The 27,864-nt window shown below is 57.5% G+C and overlaps 1 protein-coding gene across 1 annotated transcript; it reads right to left on the bottom strand.

Annotated features, from left to right (window-relative positions):
* Positions 1-576: 576 nt before the first annotated feature.
* TMEM63C (transmembrane protein 63C) lies at positions 577-26,908 on the bottom strand. Its single transcript, XM_082761744.1, has 24 exons — positions 26,777-26,908; positions 12,617-12,731; positions 12,188-12,408; positions 11,728-11,807; positions 10,342-10,429; positions 9,219-9,256; positions 8,680-8,822; positions 8,403-8,454; positions 8,044-8,152; positions 7,399-7,472; positions 7,182-7,262; positions 6,966-7,086; positions 6,696-6,829; positions 6,331-6,453; positions 5,737-5,890; positions 5,065-5,171; positions 4,293-4,379; positions 4,070-4,135; positions 3,812-3,974; positions 3,488-3,593; positions 3,201-3,368; positions 2,878-2,993; positions 2,467-2,538; positions 577-2,355 (listed from the first exon to the last, which is right to left on the bottom strand). Exons 3-24 carry the CDS (start codon positions 12,383-12,385, stop codon positions 2,143-2,145), a joined length of 2,493 nt encoding a protein of 830 aa, XP_082617870.1. The 5' UTR covers positions 12,386-12,408; positions 12,617-12,731; positions 26,777-26,908; the 3' UTR covers positions 577-2,142.
* Positions 26,909-27,864: the final 956 nt, after the last annotated feature.

Raw genomic sequence — 27,864 nt, 5'->3', positions numbered from 1 at the left:
TGCTGACACCAGAGGGGGATGGTTCCAGGGGGAATTTGGGTACGGAATGTTTTGGGAGGAAGGAGGGCAGCAGAAGAGCGCTGTCTGCTGAAACCTAGAGAAAAGCACCCAAAATGGCTTTTGTTGCTTCCCCAGGGCTTGCTGGCAGGTAGGGCATAGGATCATAGAAGCACAGAGTGGTTTGGGTTGGGAGGGACCTTAAAACCCACCCAGTTCCACTCCCCTGCCATGGGCAGGGACACCTCCCACCAGCCCAGGTTGCCCAAAGCCCCATCCAGCCTGGCCTTGAGCACCTGCAGGGATGGGGCAGCCACAGCTCCTCTGGGCAGCCTGTGCCAGGTCAGCTTTGGGGCTCTCTGTTGGTGCCCTGGGCTGCCCCTCACTGTGGGGGAATGGTGAAAGATGGGCAGGGGACCAGTGCCAAGGGCTGTGCCCTTCTGAGGTGACACCGCGGGGTGCTCCTCTGCTCCTGTGCCTTTACTGCTTCTGTGCCTTCCCCTTTACCTCCAAAAATCCCTCCCAGCCCATTCACCAGGCAGGACGCACGGGGTGACGACACCAGACAGCGGCTGGGTGAAGTCATTTTATTCAAGGCACGGTCATAGCAATAAATAACGAGAAGGTACAGACCTCTGGCACATTCCTACAGCGTGGCAGCCAAGGGCAGCCGGAGCCCGAGCTCCCCAGGACACGGTGCTGCTCACGGTACCTGCTGCCCCTCGGAGAGAGGCCACCGAGCCGCCAGACGGGGCCACCAGCATCTTGCCATCCGGGGCAGCCCCAGGACGAGCAGTGGCGAGGATGTCTGGGATCCAGGAGCCTGCCAGGTGGTTTTTTGGGTGCCACGGCCACTGCCTGGGCATGCAGGGGCAGGGGGTCGGTGGGGCTGCCAGTCCAGGGAGCTCAGACCCACGGCTCACTGCTGGGCTGCCTGTGACTCCCCCAAGGATTTGCACACCTTGCCCCCACACCCGACAGCCTCTGTAATGCTGGGCAGGGGAAGTGGCACGGGGTGTCCCCACAGTGCTGTCCCCTGCACACCTGTCCCCTGTGCCACCCCTGGGGATGGGCAGGGGTGGGGGACAGGGCACCCACCATGTTGCGATGCAAACATGAGTCCCCCTTGCAGGAGGAAGACCCAGATCAGCTCTCCCACATCCCAGGCGAGGTCCTGGGCATCACCCACAGGCACACACCAGCTTTTCTCCCCCACCTCTGCCCCATATCACAGCGGCAGAGTGGGGAGAAACTGCCCCTGGGTGCTGCCAGCACCCGTCTTTGTTGCAATGGGATGGAGCCGTGCAGATCCCCATGGCCTGTCCCAGGGGGAGCACGGGCAGCAGGAGCAGGAGGATGGGAGCCACCGTCAAAAGGCAGCTGCTGTCATGGCCACGAAACACACTCATCCCTGAAGACCCGAGGGCACAAGCACGTTGCAGCAGCAGAGGGAGGGCGTAGGGCAGGGCGAACCCCGCCAGGATGGGGGGCTCGGCGCCGCGGGAGAGCGGGGTGTGCGTTTGGAGGCTGCCCCCAGGAAGGGCAGCCGGTGCTCAGGCAGGCGTGGGAGCAGGAGGAGCTGCTCCAGCCCCGTGCACTCACGCAGGCCAAAGCACGAGCATCTCAGCAGCCCCCGCTTGGATCGGTGAAGCCCTGGGGGTGGTTTTGGGGGCTGGAGCCAGCACCCAGGGCCACGGGAAGGAGCAAAACAGCCGTCATGGGTAGCAGCAGCAGCGGGTGGGCAAGCAAAGGTTTGGCGTGGCCGAGAGGACATGCGGCTGCAGGCAGGGCCGCCCTCCTTTCCTTGCAGTAAGGTCTGTCGGGAGACCTCACCCCACGGGGCTGCACCTCCTCTCCCCCACCCAGGGCTGGCAGAGGCAGACAGGGCCAGGGGGGTACAGGGCGGCCGAGCTGCTCTGGGACTGCAGGGCCACGCCGCCTCGCAACGAATGGGCTGGGGACCCCCCTGCCATCAGTCCTGCTGCCCCCCTGTCCGGCATCACCCATGCGTGGGGCCGTCAGCCAAGCGGGCACCCGTCGGTGCTGGCGGCAGGGGCGGTGCGAGGAGCTGGGGGCCGCGGGCGGGCTCCCTCCTGCCCCCTGCACGTCCTCTGCTCTCGGCTCTCAGCCCGGCAGCGGGGCTGCTCACTGGTAGCGGGGCTGGCTCTCCAGCACGGGGCCCGTCCTGTACTCGCCCTCCACCGTCTCCAGCTCCGTCTCGAAGCTCTGCAGGCCCCCATCCTCTCCGTCCTCGGCCGGCTCCAGGTGGTTGCCCATGGTGCCGTAGGACTGGTGTGCCGGGGAGGCCGCCGGCGTCAGGCTCAGCTCAGGCTCCTGCAGGACCGTGGCCACGAAGAGCTGCCCCGGGGGACAGCGGGGGGTCAGGGACCAGGGGCTGGGCCCAAGGGGGCGCATCCCCTGGGCTGGGAGTGAGCCAGGGGCTGCGTCGGGCTGGGTGGGGGTACTCACGTTGGAGTTGGGGGTGGAGGAGACGCTGCTGCGCTCGGCATCGTTGAAGGCGCCCTCGGACTGATCAGACATCTGGGGAGGGGAGGCAGGGAGGAAGCCGCAGCACGGGGCCAGGGGAAAGCCGGGGGCAGCTCCAGCTTGGGGACACCGTGCAGGGGCCCCTCCGCAGCAGGACCAGGCTCAATCCCAGCCAAACCAGGATTTAACCAAGCGGGCCAGGAATGCTGCCTATGTCCCTAACCACGGCACCACCCAGCGCTGGTGCATCCAGGGACGGGGAGCTACCGTGTGGGTGCCTGAGCCCTTGGTCTGATCCAGGTGCAGCCAAACCCCCAGATCCCTCACTGCAAACACACCCCAGGGGACTGAGGGGGCATGGGGCGGGAGGAGGGAAGGGCTGCCCACGCTCACCTGGTAGCTGGATGGTTTCCGTGGCTGCAGCTTCTTCAGGCAGAGCCCAAAGAAGGAGAAGATGATGCAGGAGAGGAGGACCACAAAGGTGAAGAGGGTGACAGGGCGGGTGGGACCTAGGGCAGAGAGACACAGGGTGAGGACGTGAGCCTCCAAGGACATGCTGAGCCCCAGGCTGGAGCGTGCTGGGGGTGTTGTGAGCTCTGACAGCCCCAAACAATAGCTGATACCCCTGTGCTTAACTCAGGGGTGAAGCTCATCCCCCAGAGCTTCAGTCTGGTGACCCTGAGAAGTGGAAGGGAACAGCCCCGAGCTCTCCCTACCAAGGCGCAGGACAGAGAAGAAGAGCAGCCAGAACATGCAGAGGATGGGGGCCACCACGACCTGGCTGATGGCGGCGACGTGGAGGCGCTGGTTCAGCTTGGTGGGGATGTACACGTAGTAGATGTTGTACCGGTCAACCATGTGCTTGAGCAGCATGTAGAGCAAACCTGGCAGGAGGACAGGGGGTGTTTGGCGGCCGTGCCTCCCATGGGAAGCCCCCACATCGCTCCTGCAGGCCGGGACAAGCCATTCTCAGCACGGATGGGGACAGCAGGGCCATACTCACCAAAGGGGACAATGATGGGGCAGGTGATGCTGTAGGTCATGACGACGGAGAAGATGCAGCAGGTCCAGGCGTACTCCAACCCAAACTGGAACTGGTAGGCTTGGCTCTGAGGCACAACCAGCAGCGCCGTTACTGCCTTTGCCTCATCGGGAGCACAGGGTTGCCTCACCCCGCTTAGCCCCGCAGGGCCAGGGCCAGCAGCACACCTCGTGTGGTGGCTCACCACACAAACCTCCCACGGGACCGGGACAACCTGAGCTTCCCCAGAGCGTCCCTGCCATGCCCGGGAGCTGTGTGTGCATGGAGGTGCCTGTGGCCACACACCCGCTTGATGTGGAGCCGCTCGGGCTCGGACTTGGCGAGGCAGAGGCGGGCGGTGTAGACAAGGAGGCCGGGGATGCGCAGCAGCTCCATGGCCGTCCCGATCAGGCTGGAAGTGACGACGTAGTTGACGAAGAAAGCGCCGTTGTCTGGGAGGAAAACACACCTGCCCCGGGGACAAGGAGGGTGAGAGGACAGTGGGGATGGCGCCAGGCTCTGCCCCGTAGGACCCCGTGTCTTGGGGAGCAGCCCGGTACTCACTGGAACTTGATGTCGGCCTCGTCCAAAAAGTGCGTGTCGAAGAGCCAGCGGAAGAAGAGGTCCAAGCTAGGGGGAGCAGAGGAGAAGCTCAGAAAGAAGGGGGGGCGCAGAGCAATGTGGGGAGCATCCAGCCTCCATGTGTCATCAGTGGCTGAAACAGCTCCTGTCCCTCAACCAGAGGAGAGGAGCCCAGCGTGACCCCAGGCTGCCCGCTGGCCCTTACCTGGTCAGCCCCAGCGAGGGCAGGATGATGACCATGAACACCAGGAAGAAGAAACATTTGTGCATGGTGAGCTGGTTCTCACTTGACCTGGGGAAAGGGGGAAAAAGAGAACTTTGCACTCCTCAGCGGCAAGGCAGCAAGCAGGGTGAGAGGAGGCTGGGCTGGATCGAGGTCTTCAGCAGGGAGCTGAAACCAGCTCAAGGATGCCACGTGCCCTTGAGCTGTGCAGCTACTGGGGTGCTGCAGAACTTCTCCCAGACTGTGTGGAGTCAGGGGTGGACCTCCTGCCCCTCAGAGAAGGGTGGCAGGTGGTGGCAATGCTCCTGCAAGAGGTCAGCAGAGCAGGCACAGGGGTTTGGGCTGGCAGAGGGTCAAGACAGAGAGCAAACTGTAGGAACTGGGCAATGCTTCCTCTGCTATGAGACCCTGAGCATCCCAAACCTGCATGCCCACCATGGAGAGCTGGGATGTGCCTCCCAGGTCAGGACCAGGGCCCTGCTGCTGCCAGCCTACCATCACGTCATCCTTTCTGCAAACTTCTTCAGACCCAGCTTAAAGCCAGCTCCACCTGTACTCGTTTGAAAGTGTTCAGCAAGGAAGTGGCTCCTTTGAGTATGAACTGGATCTTTGTCCAGGGGAACGTCCATGGGGCTCTGTGGAGTCTCCCACACCACAGCCTGCCTCCCCGCAGGTTGGGTCTGATGGGTCCTACTGAAATTCCTCCTGTTCAACATGACCCTGAGCAGCCCTGGGCAGTGCAGGGCCCCGTTACCTTGTCCAGTGCGACTCGAAGAAGGCCGAGTAGTAGACGAGGAATGGCAGGAAGACAGAGAAGGCCCAGAGCAGCAGCGTGGGGAAGAACTGGGTGATGATGGGGTTCTGCAGTAGGAAAGATGGGGAACACCCTCTTAGGACCCTGACAGCTCCAGGGAGCAACAAGCTGAGCCTGCCCATGCTGCCACTGCTTCACTGTGCTGGAGGCAGCTCCCTGGGCAGATGCACGTGGAGCATCCCCTCCCTGAGCAGGGACGCTGGTTCCAGGAGACAAGATCTCAAGAACAGCCAAGTGCACCATGGGCACGCACCAAGCCCCAGAGCCCTCCCAGCAGGAAGGGTCCGTGAGCAGGAAGGCAATGTGCTGCTGGCAGCATCTGACAGCTCCTGAGCTCTTCCCACCTCTCTCCTGCAGGAACACCAACCTGCCCTTCCCCATGGACACAGGCACCGATGCTCAGGTATGCCCAGGGGGCAGGACTCTGCCACTAGAACCACACACACGAACAGGACACCCAGGGGCGGGAGCTCTCCCTGCCCCTCATCAACGCCCATCCCACTGATGGCTCATCTACAGGGGCCAGCGCCGAGCTGGGGCTCTGTCCCTGCCATGGACAAGTGCTGAAATGCAGACCCTTCAGGAAGGCTTGTGCAGGGCCCCGGGAAGTACCTTGAGGCTCTCCACAGGCCGTGTGACATTGAACATGTCCATGGTATTGACGATGATGGCCGGTGTGGTGAGGAAGAAGAGGAGGATGAAGAGACAGATATTAAGGAGGATGAATCGCAGCCACCAGGATGTGCCACGGACCGACAGGTTCTCCCTGGGAGAAGAAAGGATGACTTGGACGTGGTGTGGAGGAAAAAAACATGTGTCCAGGGTCTCCCAGCCCAGCCCTCCAGCTCTGTGTCCTGCTCCCCATGCTGACCACCCCGCAGCCCTTGCGCTGAGCCCACTCTCTCCCTTCTCCCTGCACTGCTGCATCACCACTGCAGAGCCCCCAGGGCTGGGTGTGACCACAATAGGGTCTGTGCCATCCTCTGAGGAGGCTTTGGAGTCAAGCCAGGAAAATCAAAGCCTGGCACTCACCCCGAACCTTGTCTGGCTGAGCCCTGCCACCTGTGGGGTGATCACCCCGGTCACAACTGGTGACTTCTGCCAGCTCTGGGCATGGGTGCAGTCCTATAGCTACCGGCGTGGGTTCCCCTTTCCAGCTGCTCGCCCTCCTTTCCTCCCTCTGTCCCTCCCACCACGGGGGTTCACCAGATGATATCGTTGGGTGCGGGGGCGTAGCGCACGCCCCAGTGGTGCGACTTGACCACGGTGGTGACGGAGGACTGCTGGGGGTGCTTGCGGCAGTGGATGTGGCTGTAGTCCTTCAAAATCCTGCAGGAGGGAGCCTGGGGTCAGGTCTGAACTGACAGCTCAGGACCCCCCTGCTTCTCACGAGCCCTGCAGCCCCTTGCAGGCAGCAGAGGCACAGCGGAGACAGACCCGTCAGCTGGATTTGGCCAGGGGAGCCAGCAAGGTGCCCCATGTCCCCTTCATTCCCCAGTGGTGATGACCCCATCCCACAGCACTGCCAGGCCGGGGACCGTGCTGGCAGCAGCAGGCCCGAGGGCACTCACACGGCCGTCATCCGCTCGTCCTGGAAGGTGACGAAGGCCATGTCGAGCCGCTTCAGCGTGATGCGGTTGCGCTCGGCGTTGAACTCGTCCGTGAGCTTCTCCTCCAGCTCCCCGTAGTACTGCTCGGCGTCCACCTGCAGGAGCAGCCAGGGCTGGGGCACGGGCCAGCCACCGCGCTGCCCGCAGCCCTGCCCGCGCTGGGGACACGCTGCCCGCAGCCCTGCCCGCGCTGGGGACACACTGCCCGCAGCCCTGCCCGCGCCACCCGACCTGCTCAAAGCCACAGAAGCGGCAGCAGAAGATGCGGGCGCAAGGGTGGGTTTTGATCATGATCTTCCCCTCTTTCTGTGCCTTGGTGGTGAAGTACAGCCTCCCCTTCATTGCCTTGCGCCTGCCGGGAAGCAGAATGAGAGGAGGGTTGTTCAGGGAGCTGCCTGCATCACGCAGACAGACTGACGGACAGCTGCGGGGTCCCCACGCGCTCACCTCTCCACATCCAGCTTCATCAGCTTGCGTACATCAAAGCAGAACTGGACGTTGGTGACGGTGCAGCTGGGATACGCCTCGCTGCGGGCACACAGACACAGTGGCACTGGGGGACAAGGCTGGGGACAGCCTCTCCTCCCGGGCCTGGGGCAGCTCGTGGCCAGCTCCAGGCAGCCCAAGTAGGACAGGGACGTCCTGCCGAGACACAGCTACTCACTGGAAATGCTTGATGATAAGGGACGGGTCTGTGATCTCCTTGGGGATGTGGGTAACCATCAATGTCCGGGCGACCTGGGAGAGGAGAAGGGGCAGAGGATGGGGCTGGGGCCCACAGGAATCTTGCAGCTGTCCTGCTCACACCAGATCATGCTTCATGGCCACATCTGCTGCGGTACAGATGGGGAAGGGATGTGCGCAGAGGGAACGGGCTCAGGAACCATCCTGCACTCAGGTGGGGGCAGAGGGAGGTGCAGGACCCACAGCCTTGGTCCCCTGGTGGATGTCCCACCCGCCAGGAGGCAGAGGAGAGCCTGAGGGCGCTGACTGCCAGCCCTGCAGCCTGGGTCACTGCAGAGCTCCTCAGCTGCGGGGACACAGCCGGACACAGCCACCCCACAGACAGCCAGATGCAGCCGAGCTTGCGTCTCGGTGACAAGGCAACAGTGGAAATTTGCCTGCAGGCTGCCAGGCTTTTTCCAGAAGCAGGAGAAAAACAACCTTGTCTTTCCCTGTCTGCCCAGGCCCCGGCTGTTTCTAAAGCTCTCCATACGTGCTTGGACCATCCTTTCCTCAAAGCACGCTCCAAGGTGTCCGTTTGAGCTGAGAAAGGCGGGGTGGTGGCTGTGGGGAGAATATCGCTCACCTTCTCGTTCTCTCTGTATTCCAGATGGATGGAGTGGTGAGCCATGCAGAGGATGGTGAGGATGAAATAGATGAGGGCAAAGATGCTGTGCAGCCACAGGAGACGGTCCCTGGAGGAGGAGAGGCCGAGATCAGCTCACGCTGCTGCGCAGGGACCAGCCTGGTACTCAGCACCTCACCCGTGGCCACCCCAGCCACCCAGCCAGGCCTCCCTGAGCCAGCTGCCAGGGCTGCAGACCAGGCAGCACACCCAGGCTGCGGGCAGTGCCCACAGACACACGGTCTCCCAGGCATGCCCTGCTGCTCACACAGCCCATTGCCCGTCACGGGTCGGTGCTCCCTGAGGCGGGAGCCACGTACTGTGTCGGGATGTTGGCGATGGTTGTCCGGCCGAAGTGTGTGGGGTTGTGTCCTGCAGGGGAAGAGGACATGCAGGTTATGGGAAGCCAGCACAATGCATCTCAGTGCTTGCAGGGCAAACAGTGCCTGTGGCCCCTCTTCGCTCCTCTCCTCCCACCTCCCAGGACCCCAGCAAGCTTGCTGCCTTCTCCTCTGCTCCACAACTGATGGAGGGGTCCTTCTGCTCCCTGTCCTTGTGCTACACTCCCGAGCCACCCCAAGACTCGGGTGCACCTACCCAGGAGGTCCCCCGAGAAGTTGACGGGCAGGATGACGGCCACGGACAGCACGCAGACCAGCATCAGCAGGACCAGGAGGTGCCGCTGGAAGGAGAGGTAGGTGGTGGCGTCGATCCCACACTTGCTCTGAATCTCCTCATCCCTAGGGGAGAGGGGAGGGGGTGAGTGTTGGTGGTGCCTCCCCACCGCTGTCAGCACCACCTCCTCCTCTCGCCCCCGGGACCCTGGGGCTCACCATGGGGCTGCTCCAGCCCCACAGCACCCACACAAACTCGTGGCATCCTGCCTGTGGTATGTGGGATTCAGGCACAGAGGGAATGGGGGAAGCAAACAGCCCTCAGGCTGCCATCTCTCCTACCAGGAGAGGCTGAAGCCCTTTCCTTTGGGGCAGGAGCCTGGGGTCAGCAGAGCCACGGGGGGCAGGCAGAGGGGAGCCCCTGCCCTCTTCCTCAGGGGATGTTTTAGCAGGGCTGTTGGGCCACCACCCGCAGGCACCAGCTCCCTGGGCACAGCCCCAACACCGACGGCTCACACTTACTTCATCTGGTAGATGGAAATGAGCCAGGAGCAGAAGCCCTGGAAGGGAAGAGAGTCGGGATGAGCAGGACATGGAGACGGACCTCAGGTGTGGGTCTGAGGGGGCTCCACTCTGGGCTGAGCAGAGGCAGCACCCAGGGGCTGCCCAGCAGCCTGGCTGCAGCACTGGCCGGAGGCAGGTGCCCAGGGAGTACCCTGTGGGGTGCCCTCACCCTCCTGGGAGAGCTGACACCTCGTTCCTCCTCTTTCCCCAGCTTTACCCGGGGGTGAAGCTGCTCCTCACTGCATGCAGACACAGAGGCTTTATGCAGAGCTCCTGCCACACTCTGCTTCTCAAGCAATCCTTTTCTGTCTTCAACATCTGTTAGCCCCACAAGCCCTCTGGCATGTTTCCTGTTCCTGATGTGTCTGAAGAATTTAAGTACTTGTTTTTAAGCTTTCTACAAATGTCTCCTCAAACTCTTCTGCCGCTCCTCTGAGTGCATTTTACACCTAACTTGGCAGAGTTCAGATTTTTCTCATTTGGGAACAGCTTAACTTTTAAAAGGGTGCCTTCTTACATCTATTAATCTCTCTTAATCTGCTCTTTAGCCATGCTGGCTTTTTTGGTCTTTCTCAGTTATTTTTGATGAGCAATATACATTTGCCCAGAGCACCCAGTACCACGCCTTTAATTAGTCCTCTAGCCACCCGTAAGGATTTTGCTTCTTTGAATTTCCTGCTTTTTATTTTTTTAATAAATTCTGTCTTTTTTTTTTTTTTTCCACAGCCACAACAGTGACTGATTCCTGAACTTTTGTTGACAAAGAAAAAAAGAAAGAAACAAACAGCAGAATGCGTCGGTCCCTGCTTGTTTCTAGCAACACCTGTTTTATGCCTGATGCTGCAGAGAGGAAAAAGAGACACCAGCACAGTGATGCACTTGTGTGGAGAGAGGGGAGATGCAGGATGCAGGGGGCTCTTGGTGCTCGTGGCATTGGCAGGGAGGTGCTGGGGGGCAGCTTGGGGCTGCCTGTGTGGTGTCACCGGGAGCGAGTGCCCAGGGAACACCCCAGACTGTGATGAAGTGACCCAGGAAAGCCAAGAGCAGCTCTGGGCTGTCCCTGCCACGGCTGTGAGCTCACCACGTCCTTGTTGTCGGCATCCAGGGGGCTGCTCTCCGACGGGGACTTCTCCTTCTCGCTCTGCTCCCCGTAGAAAAGTGACGTCAAGCTTTGGAGGGAGGAAAGGAGAGGAGGGAGTGAGGCAGGGGAGAGGCAGCAGAAAGGAGAGGGAGGGCACCCACGGGAAGCCCCGCACTGAGCTTTTCCTCGGGGAGCAGCCTGGCCGCTGTGGGGCCGTGCAGACCCAAACGCAAGGTGAGTTTAGATCAAGTGACAGAGGAGGGGAGGCAGGATGCTACAACGGCACCTGCACCCCAGGAAATGTCCCTCAACACGCATACTGCACTGGGGCTGCAGATGTGATACCCCAGTGAACAGAAGCACCCCCGTTCACCTCCACGCTTGGCTCCAGAGCCCAAGCCCAGGAGAAGCTGGCAGGGGGAGACAGGAGTGGGGCTTTTGCCAGGCTTGCTCCCAGCCTCGCAGAGCCCCTGCGTGCACCCGCCTGCCAAAAGGAAGCTGTGCTGTTGCCTGGGGCGAGCCCTGCTCGAGCAGCACATCCTACTCAGAAACCTCGTCCAGGTGCTGCTTTCACCATGGCAACAGGATTTTTTTTTTTGTGGGATTCTGCACGTAGCCTGATGGATGGGCCAGGGGAGGGCCACCTCAGTGACATGAACACGTGTTACTGCTGCTGATCTCCCCTGTCCCCTCCTCTGGCCAGCTCTGCACATTCCTGAGGGGGCAAGGAGGGGGGGATGCATCTTGGTGCTATCCAAAAGCAGCTCTCAGGCCACTTTCTCTCCCAGGACAGGGCACTTGCTGGCACCAAGAGCCCCGTCACCAGACTCCCTGTGTCATTACTCACAGGAGCTCTGTGTGCTGGGAGTGATTTGGCTGCTGTGGACATGGGGGGAAAAGGAGAGGATTAGAGGTGCTGCTGGCCACCACTGCTGCCTGGATTAGGACAAACCACTGATGGGGTTAGGATGATGTCCAGGACCCAGGTCAGGACTTTTGATCAAAGAAGGATGCTCATATTGAGCAGCTGCTCCTGGAGAAGTAGACAGTGGGGCTGTGCAGCCACGGCTTTAATTCAGTCCTTGTCTGGCTGTACTGCTTAACTTGTTTGGGTAACAGTTCCTATTTCCTTTTCTCTTCCCTTAAAATTCTGTCCCTAAGCAAAGCCTCAGCTCTGAACCTGCAGGAGGGGTTCAAAGCTGGCCTGGGCATTCCCTCGCCTGCAGCACACAGTGCCCTTGCCCCCTGGCTGGGAAGGCTGGTCCCTCTGGGCACGGGTGGCCAGGCCATCGCCCCTAGCCCATGGGGACAGCAGCACCCTTGGGGCTCCTCCAGGGGCCACCCCATCACTTGGTCTCACCCACAGTGGCCTTGTGTCCTCCTCACCTATCGTTGTCCATCAGCAGTGCCAGGCGCCCGTAGTCCCAAGCTGCTTTCCGAAGGCAAGAGAAGATCAGGAGGAGAAGCTGCAGGAGAAGGGAAGAAGGTGAAGGGTTTTGGGGTTTTGTCATGGGGTCTGGCCACCTCCCTCCTTCCCGTTTTCATGCTCGTACACAACTCTCGCCTCAGGACAAACTGCTCCTGCTCCACGATCTCACCACTGCTGCTGGGGGCTGACAGCACACACCACATGGCACAGGTGAACCCCCGTGGCCCCACACACTGCAGGTGTACCTCCACCACCTGCTATTCCTGGTCTCCCAGGGGTGCCTCCTCTGAGAAGCTGGGACATGGGGAACTGGGTTTACTGGCCAGGGAGGCCGTTCCAGCCCTGACCCCACGTTCTCCAGGAGGTCCATGGGCAGTGTTGCCCACAAACACAGCACCCTGTTCACGGCCTGCTCACCAGCCAGAGGATGAAGTTGATGGCGAGCACAGTGGGCACGCCGCCGAAGGGCAGCCCTTGCAGGACGGTGCTGCGGGAGCGGGCGCTGAAGCATTGCTCCTCCGTGCTGTTCACCAGGGTATCCAGGAAGCTGAGCACGTCCAGCGAGGTGGGGCCGGCACCGTCCGGCGCTGGGTCCACCGAGTACACGCTCTCCATTGGTGCCGTCACGGGGCCTCGGCCTGCAACACGGGGGCATGGGTGAGGATGGGGCAGCTTTTGCTTGAAAAGGGCTGGCAGGTGACCTTGGTGCTTCCCTAATCCCAGTCCCTCCCAGGGGAGGGCTGTGGGACAGAAGGCAGAGGGTGTCGCTGCACAAATCTCACAGCCGCCTCGTGTCATTTCCCCACGCTCATGAAACCCCGCGCTGTTTGGATGCCTCCATCATACCTGAGACAGGTCTCTCTCCACCTCTCCCCCTCACTCCTGGAGGCTGGGTTGAGCCATGGCTACCCTGGTGTGGTCAGCAGGCAGGAACGAGGAGCCAGAGCATTTGCTTGAGTTTCTGAGAATGAGAGAAACGACGACGTTAAGCAACAGGCAGCTGGGGCTGCACTTGCCTCGCTGCCCTCAGCCAGAGCTCCTCTTTGTGGGATGTCCTCCAGGCCTCAGCATCACGGTCTGTGTGATTCGAGAGTTGTGGGGCCTCCCTTCTCCCTTTCCACCAGAGCAGGATTGCTCCCTCCAAGATATCCTGAAGTCTTTAGACTTCCCCCCTTTCCTCTGGGAGCTGATAGCACAGGCTACAGCCATCGGCACTGGTAGGAAATGCTTGAAGTGGCTTGCTTCCAAAACATCTCCAACCACCATGTGGTGGGGGAAAGGATCCTCTCCAAACCGACAGTACCTGGGCCCCTGGGAACAGACACCCTACAGCAGCCAGTTAGGTCCCTAATGCCTCTTCCAAAAAGGATGCCTAGTGCTTTATAGGTAGATAAAGCCAGAGGGCTGAAGGCCCTGATTAGGGGAAGAACCGAATGTAATTTTGAAGTTGACCCTGTCCTGAGCAGGGGCTTTCAGAGGTGACCTCCAAGGGGTCCCTTCCAACCTCAGCTATTTTGTGTCTCTGTTCCTGAGGACCTGTGCTGCTGACAACACCTCCTGGCCTGTCTGGAGTGTGTGAGGAGTTATAGGGGTGCCCTGCCCTGTAGATGTGTTGAGCTGCAATGTTGTGACCCCAGCTTGTGCAAAGGCCACACGAAACCCCACTTGTGCCCATTAGCATGGACTCCTGTGAGCTTTGTATTTTTATCTAAATTCCAGACAACAGAGACTCTGCTGCAGGATGCTCATCGTCCACATGGACAGGACAGATGAAGCGCAAGAGGCACAGTCTGTTTAAGCAGTGACGGAGGATGCAAACACAGCCAGCCAGCACCTCAAGGGACCTGGATATGCGAAGTGTTTATGGTGTTTTTTCCCATCAAAACCGAACAGGATCAACTCTGCTTCAACACCAAAGGAAACCTGATTGAGCGGTCCTTGGGGAGCACAGAAAGAGCACGCACAGAGTGCCTCAGCCCAGAAAGGGGATATTCCTGAGCTCTACATGGCTTTGCTTTTGTTGGGAAACATTTGCTTCCGATGTGTCAGTGTGACAGATGGGAGACTACAATAGCACATGGCTTTATGTGCGCTGCTGTAGCCTCAGCCTCTCTCTCTTAGACCACGCAGCTTCCTAGCCGAGGAGATTACAGTACTTTCCTAAAGCTCTTGAGGGGACCAAAGACCCCATCCCACTGCTGAGCACAGCAGGTAGGAAGGGGTGCTGGGCAGGAGCTGATGGAGGTACAGGCCCAACACAGTGTCTCTGACCTTCTCATCCAGGGAAACGAAAGACTGAGGAAGAGAGGTTTTCAAACACAGTTGACAGAAAAAGGCTCTGACAGCCTGACAAATGCAAGCAGGTGGACACCAAGAATTCCCAAGGGATTCTCAACCCAAACTCTTGAGAGCTCAGGGTTCTCTTCATGAGCTTAAGAACCGGTCTCGGTGCTGGCAGTTTCTGAATTAAACAGAGACGTCAGCTGGCTCTGAAACCACGGGGGCCACTGGGGCCTGTGGCCAGGGTCGTCCCTTTCCTACAGGGTGCTCTCAATCTGTTCTGCCCATGTGCACATCTCCCTCCCTCCCCTCCTCGTGTAAACAGCAGAGCCATCACCATCTGGCATTTTCAGCTGCTAAATAATTCATTGCCTTTTTGTTAACACCAACAGCGTGTCTCTGACCGAGGGAGCTGCTGGACCTTCAGCAAATAATCAAGGAGACTCCTAGCAACCCCTGGGTCCCTCCTCTATCATCACCACTCCACGATGCAGCGGTAGGATCCTGCAGCTTGTTTCTTGGCACCGTGTTCCCTCTCCCAGGAGGAACATCCTGCCACAGGATGGCAGGTGAGGGGAATTGACGTGGAAATTGGCCCACGTTGGCTTTCCCTCTGAAGCTCTTGTTGCTGCCCTCTTTCCCCAGTAGCTGATTATATTTTGCTCCTGGTGGCCAAAAGCAATGGGTTTCTCCTGGAGATGCTGCTGGTCAATCCACTCCAAGCTCTCTTGTCCACAAGCCTGTTAAATGCAAACCTTCATCCACCCAGCCCAGCTGGTCCCTGTCTCCCCACCATTGTTTTTTCAATGCCAGAGTCTAACTGCAGAGAAATTTCAGGAGCAGGAGAGGCCTGAAGCCCCCAGGCTCCTCTCTTGGGCACATCCATCCGCACTGCCCAAAGGAGCCATCACATTGTGCTCAGTCCTGTAAAACTGCCCTTGTGGCAACTCACAGCTCCTCTGAAGCTGCTCTCAAGCTCATTTCCCTGCCTTTTCCCTGTTCCCTTCTCCCCCAGGTACCCAAACCGGTACCTTTCTGGACCATTTGTTCCAGCTAATCTCACCTTTTATGGTGCTGTTTGTCGACAAGCTTAGGCAAGTTTCATAGCTGCAGCACTACCGTTAAAATAACCATTGGGAACAACCAGATAAATAAATCACTTAAATATCTTAGGAACAGCGCATGCAGCAAAAATGGCAAGAGGATATCGCTGCTCCTGTGCACCAGTGACAGCCTGAGCTCAGACCTGTAGGATGTGGTCAACCCCCCTCCAACTGAAGGTGACACCTTACAAAGCAGAGGTCCACACAGTGAGAGGTCACCTGGGTGCTGTAGGTCAGATTAAAGCTGCTGTTAACACACCCAAGCTAAATTTATGAGACAATTCAGCATTTTGCAGCACTCGGTAACAGCACGGAGAGGTCCAGCCAAGCCCTGAATCAGCAGAGCAGCCCCTAGTCCCAGCTACACCGCTGGCAGGGCACCTTCCTGCCATTGGGATTTTCCTGACCTTTACAGGGCAGTGAAGGAGATATGGTTGTGAATGACAGAACAGGGTGAGTGTATTCACATCTGGTGCTGTGAGGGGTCCCCGTTGGCTGTGCATGGGCCAGTGCCTCCGTGTGCCAGCTGTAGGCAGGCATCCCCCCGGGCAGGCACTGTGCCCAGGCAGTGACAGTGACAGCCACATGAGGAAACATAGGAGCAGGCAGGGCTGCAGCTGGAAAAATGAAGCAGTAACAGAGAGGCAGAAAGCAGAATATGTGGCCTAACCCATCAAGGTCTGAGTTAGAGGAGAAATAGGGTCAGGAAACATGCAGAATAACAGGAAAGGCAATCATTGCTTTTCCTCTTTGCGATGGCTGTGAATGGGCAGCGGATTTATCAGATTGGCCATTCAGAGTGATTTGCTGGATGATTTCTGGGAACCATTTGCAGCGCACAAGGTTTGCCTTGAATATTCGCTGCCCTGATTGCTTTGTTTACACACCAGCATCTGCTTCTCCTCTCCGGTTGGGTGGGCACTGATCCAGAGAATCAGATTTCCAATTAAATATAAAGGCTTTCTTTCATGTGGATGCAATTTTTTTTAAAATGTGTCTTTCCCTTTAAGCACCCTGCCAGCAAATTCATTTCCTAGGGTATTCATGGAAAGCTGGAGTCGCAAAACACCAAAACAAAGCCTTGGGATTGCCCAGCTGATTAAGCCAAGTTTCTCCGTATGCCTGTGCTCATTCAGCCTCTGTGTCCTGCCTGGGGAGGACGGGGACCACTCACATCTGCTGGTGGCAGGAAACCCAACTCAGCACGACTCGGGACCTCGGGCTGGGAAGTCTCATCCAGACCCTGTGCTGAGCTCAGCACAGCCTGGCAGAGGCAGCTTTGGCACCGAAGGGCACGGTGACCTCCCCGTCCCTGTAGCTCAGTGTACACGCTGTGGGCCACCTCCATGGCCCTTTCTCTAGGCCTCAGTGGGGCCTCGCTCTCCTGCCACCACTGCCACACACACTGAGGCTCCTCCAAGCCAAGGATGCTGCTGGCTTGGCACAGCTCACCCCGTCACATCTTGTCCCTTGCCTTTGGAAACCCACTGAGCATGGCTGCTGGGATGGTGTTGTCTGGCACCAGCCCTCTGGCAATGCTCCTGTCGAGGCAGGATCCTACACGGGTGCTGCTGCCTCTGCCACCAGCAGCATCCGTCTGCACTGCACTAGCCAGCACCCTGCGAGCTGTTCCTTTCCCTGGCCCCTCCATGTGTCTCTCTATCAGCCAGTCTCACACTGCCTGCTGTCCTTCCTGAAACCACTTTGGGAAGCCCCAAGAAAAGATCTTTTCACTTCCCTCCCAACGTTTGTAGCAGCCTCTAGCCCCTCCAGCCCCTGGGGAGGTTCAGGAAGGCCGCCCCTATGTCCTGTGTGGGGCAGGCGAAGCTCAGCCAGGTGACACGTCTCACCGCCTGGGGACAGAGAGCCCTCTGGCTCGGAGGACATCAACCATGTGAAAACGCGATGGGAAGAGCAACAAGGAGAGTCCTCAAACCCCTTGGAGAGAGCACAGAGAAATGGTAGATTGAGATCGTAGCTGGGCAAGCAGGAGAAGCTGGTGTGTGACACCACCACAGGGGCTTGGGGCCAGTGTTAAGGACATTGCCCCCAGGGCACTGCAATTTTACTTCTCAGATGTAAAATTGAGGGAGATTTCTTTATGCCAAGCCTCAAAGCACTGCCCTCTGCTGAGGCCACGGCACAGACGATCTTTCAGCAGAAGACTGTCCCTTCAGCAGCAGGATGGCCGCTGTGTCACAGAGAACAGGCACAGGCCCCATCCCAAGGATGTCCCTTGTCCCTGTATCTCCCCTGGGTGGTGGCCACCTCCTCACCCACTGCTCCCAAACTGTCCCACCAACACTCCCCATCTCAGCGCCGTGACCTGCCAGAGGGGGAGGATCGCTGCTCTGTTCTGGGGAGCCGGTTGAGGCCCTGCTCTCAGGAGCGGCGGGTTGCCACCACATTCAGGAACCCTGTGCAGGGACACGTCACCCCAGGGGCAGAGCAGCTCTTCTCCCATTCCTCCTCCACGTGTGTGTGATCAGGAAGGAGACATAATCTGTGTGTGCTTTACACCCCAATGCCCTGCTGTGCACATTGGGTTTCCCCAGTAACGATGCTCAGCCCCACGCGCCATGCCTGGGATGTGCGAAGCACCGAGTGAACCTAAGGCCATGTTGACAGAGCTGCCACAGGAAAGGGTCCTCCTTGGGTCTTTATCACCTGTAAACCCAGTAACCAGTGGGTTTACACAACCACTTGTGTTTGGGCAGAGCCAAACCAGCATGTCCTGCTCTTGTTTGGCATCAAAAGCCAAGGAAGACTTCTCAGGAAGGCTGCTGTGGGAGGTCGGGCACCGGGAGGCAGATTACCGCTTCCCCTGCCGAGGTAACCATGCTCAAAGAGATGAGGGTGTCAAGGCAGGCATGGAGGAAAGTGCTACCTCCTCTGGAAAAACACTCCCTCATGGAAATCCGTACGGAAAATGACAGTGGTTGTGTCCAGGCCCATTGCAGGTCACAGCTGCAGTTCTTAGACCAAAGGGTACCAGGAGCACTGCGGTCTCTGGAGATGCGGAAAAGGAAAAGGCAGGAGAGCAGCTCCTCCCTCCCCAGGTCCCTTTTGCTGCTTGGAGAGCGGTGGGAGGTGGTGAGGAGAGTGGGAGTTTCATGTGCTGCCTTCTATAAAGCCACCGGCTGCCCAGAGACTTCTCTCCATCTGGAGCCACCGGCACAGCCCCAGGCAGCACCGGGGAGGGCAGGGAGCCTGCCCGGGGCAGAGGCCAGGCGAGGACTGCGCCTGTGGCTGTGCAGCCCTCAACACCAGGAGGCTGGGGAGCCAAAGGAACCCCTGTCTGAATGCCCAAATCCCACCACGGCACACTCCAGCCACTGTTATGGGGCTTCACCCCCAGGACCACCAAGCGCAGCCATCACAGCTCCCCCAGCACTGCCTGGGCTCACCCTGCCCCTATCAGCCACAGCCAGCCCTGAGCATCCTCACCCCACATCCACATGGGGCCGGTCTCAGGTGGGCAGCATCGTACTGGTCCTGTTCAACCCTTCTCCCTGGCCACCTCCCTGCGTGTTGCCCTCCGGGGAGGCCTCCACCCCCGGCTGCTGCCAGCTGCCCCCTTGGGCTTTTCTCCTGAGGTTCAAGCATCTGCAATGTTCCCTGCAGCCGATTCTGCTCCCAGAGCAAAGAAACCCTCCTGCCCTGCTCAGCTCACCTCTTTGCAAGCACAAAAGCTTCTTCCCGAGAGCTGTGGATTACAGCACTACACACACACTCACATAAGATGCAATTTTAGAGCATTTGCAGAGCTAGAACACTTTCTATCGCCTGTGCTCGCTGCCAGGAACAAAGAGTGAGATTTGGGCTGCAGCGGGAGCCCACAGGCACACCGCTTGCCAAACCTGGCCCCGGCGAGGCTTTCCTCCCACCTCTGCCCAGCTCCCAAGCAGATTTGGGTAACACCAGCCACCGGGCTGAATCACACCGCCCCGAGCGCGTGGGAGCTGGCAGCTCAGCTGAGGCTGCGCCCCGGAGGGTTACACAACGGGGACGGCCCCGCGGTCGCCGCATCCAGCCTCGCCCGCGCTGCAGGGATTAGCTCTCAGCCTAGGGGTTTGGGTCAATAGGGCTGCAAAGGGAAGGGGAAGCCTTTGATGGTGAACACGGCAGCCTGGGAGGTGAGGGCAAGGAGAGAAAATGCCCCCCAAAGCCACCTCTGTCCCCTGGGGACCCATCCGTAGGGAAGGGAGCAGGACCCACCAAATGGCCACCTTCCCCCAGTGCACGGATGAATTTGGTCCTTGAGCAGGGAGAAGGGAGGAGGCTGAGCCAGTCCCCCAGCCTCCTGCAGCCCCCGGGGGGAGATGAGATGAGCGGGAAGCGGCTGCTGCGGAGGGAGGTGGCTCTCCAGCAAGCTGCAGCCGTGGCTCCATAAGGCACGCACTGTTCTGGCCTCCTCCTGCTGCACCGGGTGCGCCGGCGAGACAGCTCGTCCCCATCACCGCTGTGCCCCCTTCCCCAGGGGAATCCCCCAGCCACCCAGCATTGCCCCAGCCGCGTGCCCACCCTGCAACCAGAGGGGACATGGGGAGCCGGGCAGCCCTGGAGCACCAGAGATCAGAGGGGGATCCAGGGGCTGTTGGGATGGGAATGTCAGCGCATCCCCAGGCAGCGGGAAGGGGATGAGATGTCTGCTCCGGCCATGCCCGCTGCCCAGCTGTGGCACACAGCCAGCACAGGGGCCTCGGGAGTAACAGATGTGACAGAGGAAAACAGAAGAAATGGATGATTTCCCGTTGGGTTGAGAAGGAAGTGTCTCATCTGGGCACGTACAGCGGCTGGGCTGGGAACAGGACGAGGTGTTGGGAGGAAGAGAAGCCGTGGGCCAGGAGGTGCAGCATCGCCCAGCAGTGGGGAGGCTCTGTGGACAAGTCACCCTTGGGCTGTCTGGGACCAGGGAGAAGGCCAAGATGGCCAGTTTTAGGGGAGGGAGGCACAACAACTGCCCGCAGTTTCTCCACACAAGGTTGCCTTTCCCCACAGGCAGAACTGCCTCACCAGGTGGGCGCTGGGGAAGGCTGGCAGCCCCTCGCCCTGCTCAGCAGCACCTGCACCAGGAATGCAGTTGGTCAAAGAGATTTGGGGGTCCAGGCAGGGAGCAGCGACCCAGACACAGTCACTGCAAGCTTCTGCACAGCTCAGATGCAACTGGAGGCCAAGCAGGGGCCAGACAGGCTCTGCATTTGTTTTGGGAGAGGCTCAGGGATGCAGCGCTGATACCAAGGGATGCTCGCAGCAGCTGGAGTGCTCTGGCCCAGCCCAAGCTCCAACTTTGGGGTGGAGGTACTGGGCAGTTTGTGCACACTGCTTCCATCCAGCTCTGGGAAGCATCTCCCCACCTACAAACACAAAGAGCCTGCAGCTGGCTTAGCAAACCTGAGCTGAGCGTGCAGGGTAGCTGGGTGAGGCAGCATGATAGCAGCCTGCTGACACAACTGATCTCTCCTCAAGATCTATCTGAGCCATGGGGATCAGAGAGCTTTCCTTGGTGCCTGGGCTCCTGTTCAGGGAGCGGGCACTGAGCAGTGAGAGCAGGATCAGACCCCAAGCCCAGCTCACAGCGCCCACCACCCTTTAAATGCTGCAGGCAATGGGCATATGGAACCTTCTTCTGCCCCCTACCATCAGGCTGTCCCCCAAAATACCAAGCCCCATCACGTGTACAATGAAATCCTCTCTCTGCTGAAACCAGCAGCAACACTTCTTTCACCAGGACCAGAAATTCACCTCATTTTGGATGGAAAGAAACCTCACAAATTTGGCTGCAGGGCCTGTCTGAATAAACTGGGAGGTATTCGGAGGAATTCCTCTCACGTGTAGCTGCTGGGATGAATTGATCCTGAACCCAATGATTACCCTGGAGCACAAGTACAGTTATAGTCGTGGCATAGCAATTATGGCATGGCAATATTCAGCATTATTTTTATTATAAGTCCCATTACCAGAGTTTTGTATAACTTGGCTTAACCATATCCGTGGAAGCATTCATCCCCTTGTGAGATATATGTTCATCTGATTCGTGTCAGTATGGAACAGTGCTAGGGCCGCATGGTATGATGAATGTGACCTTCTGTCTTACATACCCTTGTATAACCACAAGTCTAAGAAAAACAGAATGGTTAATGTGTATAGTTCTTGTACCTTGCAAAGGAATATTTTAACAATTCGTGTCAATAGAGAGCAGTTCTGTCTGTCTCTGGGTCCTGCACTGGCAATTTAATTCTCCCACAGATGTGGTTTCTTCCCTTTCCTCCCAGTGTCCCAGTCTCCCCCTCATCATAGTCAATTTATCAAATCTTCAGAAATATTCCTCAAATCCACGAGCCTATTTGCTTTTGTTATTCCGAACTCTTATTCCTAACAGTTACAGCCTTTTTGCCTTCTTTGTGGTTGATTTAGCACTGCTATAGGTGTGACTGCAGTGTCCCCGTGAATGGCCTGTGAGGAATGTTTTAAGAACACGTGAAGTGTCAATAGAGAGCTATTTGTATTTGTATGTTCTTTCTTTGAAGCCTCTGATGTCTGGGGGTTTCAGAACAACTGCTAACAACTAGTGACTGTTATGGGACACTATGCAAACCCCTGATATCTGGCCAGGTGGCCAGGAGATTAAGGAGAAGAAAGAAAGAAGCTGAAGGACGGCTAGAAGACAAAACTTGCACGGGACGCTGTGTGAGCTTTTGACATGCTGCCAAGGAGTACAAAGGGGAAGGACAAGAAAAAAACCTGAGAGGAAGACTACGAGCCTTCAGCATGAAAGACCCCCAGAGACCCCCAGGGGGACCACCGGAGACTGATGCACATGCTCCAGTAGGAGGGTTTGGATCCCGGAAGCTAATTATAATAACCTGTTTATTTTAGAAGTAGTAATGAATACGTATCAGCCTAGGAGCATAAAAATCAGCTACTTGATGTAACTGGTGTGCGTCTAGGTGGAGCGGAGACTCCCGACGCATCCAGTGCTGTTTGCTTACCTCTATTCTTTTCATAAATTGTAAACTTTGATTATAATCCTATTTTGGGACTGAGCAATTTATAACACCCTGACTTCCCTGCAATGACTGAACTACTCTAAAAGTCTTTAAGATGTGACACTCTCAGGAGGCGGCACAAGCGCCGCAGCTGTTATTAGTATTATTCACTTTGTTGCTGTTTTTGTTCTGTTTCTGAACGAGGAAGAGTTTGATGAAATTTCATGGAAGGAAACACAAGAAATTAAAAACTTGGATGAAAGAAAATTAAACTCAATGGAAAGCTCCCCAAAGAAAAACCCAATGAAACTGCCTGATCAGAAGATTAGTAACAGTGTAATATGAAAGGAAAAAGCAATAAAGAGGACTTGGAACCAGAACAAATAAAAGAACCATGGCTCTCTGAAACATACCTGACATAAAAGTAATCACATTTTGTCTGAGCTAAAAACTTTTTAAATTAAAAGACAGACAATTCAAAACTTGAAATTATAACAAGCTGCATGCTAAGACTTCAGATCACTCTAATCTGTGAAAAATAAGTAGAAATTTGTGCATTATGTCCTTGTTGCCAGAGAGATGCTCACTGCCTAAGCACCTGGAATTAAAACCTGATGAACTCCAAAATCAGTTCTGACTGCAGCAACCTTTTTTAAAGAAAAAAAAAAAAAAAAAAAAAGAAAGCTTAAATTAATTAATACAGTGATTAGTTTATTAAAAGTTCAGAAAATTACTGCAAATTAAAGCAGAAGAGCCTTGTTGCCTTTCCAATCCCAATAAAAACGAAGCATGAGAGGAGAACCTCTGCTAGTTCTGAATTCTTAAAAGCCAGAAATGATCTGATCATATCAGCAGTTCTATTTTATATCTCCTAAATTCTAATTAAATTCTGTTCCTATAATGGAGTCATTATTGTTAAATCATTACTTATACAAATAATGCTTTCATAAACTTTTTAAAAATGGACACATACATTTTAGGCTGTTTTATTTAACCAACTAGGAACCATTTTCCAATGCTTATTTTCTGCATTTTGAATACAATTTCATTTTCCACTGCAATATAGTGGGACCAATTTTATAATAAAGAATGAGGTGAAATCTAATAGCGATGTGTCACCATTTTCTAACACAAGAACCACAGCCATTAGGAATCCTTGGGGATCACACTGCGGTGACTGAATCACAGACTTGTTGAGGCTGGGGGGCACCTCTGGAGACCTTCCAGTCCGACCCCCTCAGCTTGCCAGCCCTAGCACCACGTCTCCACACCTCAGCCTTTGCCACCTCCTATGGAGGATCACCTAGGACTGGCTAACACAGGGTCCCCAGGCCTCAGCTCAGGTACCAGCACCCAGATACCCTTCCAAAACTGCGGTTCCCTCAACTGCATCACCTCTACCTTCTCTGAATTTTGCTCTCCCCCACGCCATCCAACGTGCCACACCCAGGGGCTTGTTGTCCCAAGCTGTCCCCAGCTGCCTCCCACCACCTCCCAGCTAACAACAAAATGAACCTGGTGGAGCCCTTTCCACTCTCTCTTAGGAGGAACTCAGAAGTACATGAAGACGTATTTTCCCACCTCTCACACCCTGCCTTTTAGCACTTGGGGGTGCAGTGGAGCTTGGCTCACTCAGACCCTGCCCTCCTCTCAGCTCACCCACAAACTATCTACAAATAACGAGACATCGATGCTGAGCAATCATGAGGAAGCATGTAGGGGACTCAGGTCACACAAAGCTTTCACGTGCTCCCACTCTGCTCTGGTACTCCATTTTAAACACATCTTTACCTGAGATCAAACTACAACAGCTTTAGAAACTCCTCCTTGGCCTAAGTGGTACCCGCAGCCTCTCATGGAGGCGGTGCTGGGAGCTCCACAAATGACCCTGGTGCTGAAACGCTTCCTTACAGTGGCATTTAAGCTCCCCAGAGGCTGAGCAACATTACAGTAATTTCAATTAGGAATGCGATTTCTCAGCCAAAGAGGTTTGCTCTGCAGCCCTTAGCATGGATGAAGCTCCTCCACCCATACAGCCATCTGCTGAGAGGGCCGCACTGGGACAGGAAAAGCAGGACCAGGTGGGGGCTCAGGCTTAGGTGGACCACCAGGGGAACCAAACCCAGTGAGGAGGTGCAGAAACCACCACAGAGGGAAGAAGAAGCAGGGGTTGGGGCAGCAGGATGGGCAAGGGGAGCTCAGGGATCCCCAGCTTCTCCATCCCACCTCCTCCTGCCTCTGTAGAGGCCGTGCAGGATCCGCCCTGCCCCGTCGCACCCATTAGCCACCAACAATCGTGCCCTCGGCTGTGGGAATGGCAGTGCACAGCTACCTGGCCCTGGTCATTCACATTGTTATAATGGTGTGAGTAAACTCAGGCCATTGTTGCCACCTAATAACGGGTGATCGCAATCAAATTACCAGCCCGAGCAGCAGTAATTTCAAGGCAGTTTTTAAAAGGCACCTTAAAGTGTAGGTAGATGCCACGTGGGATCTTCAGAAGTGCTGAGACACCTTCTTGCTGGGGGTCTTACAGCTGTTTAGGGACTGAATGCAATAATGAAGAGCTGGAGCTAATTGAGGCTGGAGCTGAAACCAACCCAGAGAGCACAGATATGCTCCACTGCTTCTCCTGAAACCATCTCACAGCGAAACTGCTCCCGATCTGAGCACAGCAGATAAGCGATGCAATGTTTTCTTCAAACTTAGGCCTAAGTACGCTAAATATATTTACAGCAATTAAACTAGGTAAGGAGAGCTGTTTCACCAGACACAGAAGTGATGACTGCAGAAGGCTTTGGTGTTTATAGGACTCATCGAGGAGTCAGCATTTCCACGGCAAGCACAGTGATGTTTTCGTAAGAGTTTAGGTGATTGACTGATTAGTTTAATATCAATTGAATTCACTGGTGGGTGTTAGAAACATCTCTCCCTCTCATTGCCGCTTTGGTAAAGCTATCACAGTCTGTTAAGACGGGGGTATTTCCTACGAGGAACATTTCAAGGCAGCAACACTCCTCCCTCTACAACTCTTCAGATTTCGGCTCTGAATCCCGCTCCCTTTACCTCAGGCCACCAGTCCGCGTGGCAGAAGGACTGCGTCTGTTTGTGAGGGCCCAGGGACTGCAGGCAGCAGCGCTGTGTGCCCCCCGCAGCACCCGAACCGGGGACATACTGGTTAACCTGGCAGGGTGCCTTGGAGAGCAAATACAGAGGGATCCGAGTGTTATCATGCAAAAAAGGGGGCTGAAGGGTGTTCAGATGCGCTTGCAGGAAGACAGGAGCCGAGATGCTGCCGTGGCGAGCAGGCAGAGGTTGAAGCTTACAGGGAAGCCGGAAAAGCCCATATGTGCTATGGAGTCAGAGGCTGCAGGGGTCGGGCGGCCTCCACGCTTTTATTTATTACTCATTTGTTTGCAAAGGGCTGTTTGCCAGGCTGCTGGAGACAAATCCTTCCTGCAAGAGCTGCCCCTGCCTCCCTCTCCATCTGCCACCCAGCCCCGGGCACCGCTTCCCAGGTGGCCAGGGGGAAACACCTGCCCCTCCGGCTGCCGGTCCGGCCTCAGGGCCTCTCCTCTGCCTCGTGCTTCTCCCACACCTTCCTCCATCTCTCCTCTGGACAAACACCATTTGCCAGTTTGGCAGCCAAAACGGCACAGGGTGCTTCCCCTCCACTGCTCAGACAGGCTGCCGGGCTCGTCACAGCATCGTAAAACCCCAGCGCGAGGCAGGGCAGGCTGCCACAGCGCGAGGTGCTTGCTCCTACCTCGCCTGCCCACCCTGTGTCCCCCTCACCTCCTGCCTCCGCGTCCTCTCCCCAGTGAACTCTCTGCAAGGGGAGAGGCAGGCACGCAGATCAGCCCTGGGGATGGCGGATAAACAGTTAAAAGCAAAAAGATGATCATGCAGAAAAAAAAAATCCTTCGGCCAGACAAAGGTCTCTCTTTCTCCTGGATAACACCCATTGTGTCTGGGAGGTTTCTGAATTACACCCTGGGGGGGGTGCAGCACCATGGCCGTGAGAGACAGGGGACGGCAAGGCCTCGATCTGTGGGCAAATCTGTCTGTGGTCATGAACTGGGGGACAGCAGCTCGGCCAGAGAGCGACCCCACAGCCCTTCCAGCTGGGGCCAGATGCTGGGGGGTGCGATGGGGAGAGGAGGGGAAGCCAAGGCTCCCCTGCTAGCACGGAGCATCTCCGTCACCATCAGGTGTGGCGGCTGGCCTGGGTGCCCAGGATGACGCGGGGACGGAGCAGCAGCCGTGGCATGACACAGCGGCGGGTGGCATCTCACCACAGCGAGGGCCAGCAGCACGGGCGCTCGGAGGGGCTGCGGCTGGCTCCCTGCGGCTGCCCCCACCTTGCTCGGGAGGCTCGGGGAAGCCCCCGCAGGCGGCTGGGCCGCAGCCACCCATCGCCCAGGCGCGGCTTAGAGCCACCCGGGTGCGCTGCCCGTCTTGCAGCCCGCAGCTCAGCACCCCAGCTGCCCGCACACCTCCCGCAGGAGCAGCCCCGCAGGGTGCCTGGAGCGCCCCGGAGGGCTCCCAGGGGCTGCCCCCCAACAAGTCGCATCCCCCCCGGCCCCGAGCATCCTCCCCAGCCCCCCGGCGGCCGCCCCCCGCCCGGCACTGACCTGCCCGGGGCCCGGCCCCGCTCCCGCTGGCTCTGCGCAGCGCCGCCTTCCTCCCTTCCTTCCCTCCCTCCCTCCTTCCCTCCTTCCCTGCCCGGCCGTGGGGTGCCCGGCCCGGCACGGGCAGGGGAAGGGGAAAGGGAAGGGGAAGGGGCCGGGGCCGCCGCTCCGCTCCGCCCCGCCGCCCGCCCCGCTGCGGCGCCCGCTCCCCTCCGCCTCCTTCCCCGCCGCCTCCCCGGTGCTGCGGAGCCTCTGCCGGGGCCGTGGGGTGGCCCTAAAAGCTCCCCTTCCCTTAAAGCTCCTCAGGGCTGAGCCTCTGAGCTGGCACTCTGCTGAGCTGGGCGCTGCTGGAGCCGTGCGGAGCGCAGGCAGGCTTCAACGCAATGCCTTCGTGTAAAACTTGGCTGAAAATGAGACCTGTGTCCCCGAGCCGTGACTCCAAGGAGCTACCACAGCCCAAACAGCATGAGTAACGTGTCAGGGACTAGCCCAAAAAAACAAGGGCTGCCATCTCTCCGTCTCCTTCAGCTCCAGCAACACGCAGGGGGTGAAGTCACTCGGCTCGCCCGCTCACCCTGACACACCAGTGCCAGTCCTGCAGCATCAGCGGGGCTCCGGGTGAAATCTTGACCCCTGAGCAGAGCAGGCGGACCCGAGCAGAGATGGTAGGGTGCCCTGCTCCCAAGTGAATGAACACCAGCTCCCCTCCCTTGGTCCATCAGGGGGACCATGGGCAGAGGTGACCGTCACCCACGGGGCACCCCATGTGTGTGCATTACAGTGGGGTTTCTCACCACACCATGGGTCGGGCAGAGGAGCCCTGCACACAGTGCTGGGTTAGCGCGCCCTCTGCACAGCCCTAGATCCACATCCACAAGGCTTCCTTGCCTGCAGACTGTTTTGAGGACAGAATTACCTGTTTCCTGGGAGATATATATTTTTTTCTCATTACATTATGTTCATGCTTTGGAAGCAGGAACGAGTTCATTCTCATCCCTGTGACCAGTGGGGGAAGCTCACACCTGAGGAGACTAAACCTGCGATGATGCAGGGATGTTGGGTGGTTCTCCTGCTGCTGGCACAGCACAGCA

The sequence above is a fragment of the Aythya marila genome (assembly GCF_965140915.1).
Source record: "Aythya marila genome assembly, chromosome: 5".
Taxonomy (NCBI): Eukaryota; Metazoa; Chordata; class Aves; order Anseriformes; family Anatidae; genus Aythya; species Aythya marila.
This window is presented reverse-complemented; position numbering and strand designations above follow the sequence as displayed.

What these genes read in the sequence shown, in the direction of transcription:
- TMEM63C (XM_082761744.1), bottom strand. Translation starts at nt 12,385, where the DNA reads ATGGAGAGCGTGTACTCGGTGGACCCAGCGCCGGACGGTGCCGGCCCC. An exon ending in GAGGCCGACATCAAGTTCCA is followed by an intron (nt 3,975 to 4,069) that starts GTGAGTACCGGG and finishes TCCCCGGGGCAG; the next exon opens with GTGTGTTTTCCTCCCAGACA. An exon ending in CCTCCACCCCCAACTCCAAC is followed by an intron (nt 2,356 to 2,466) that starts GTGAGTACCCCC and finishes CCCCCGGGGCAG; the next exon opens with CTCTTCGTGGCCACGGTCCT.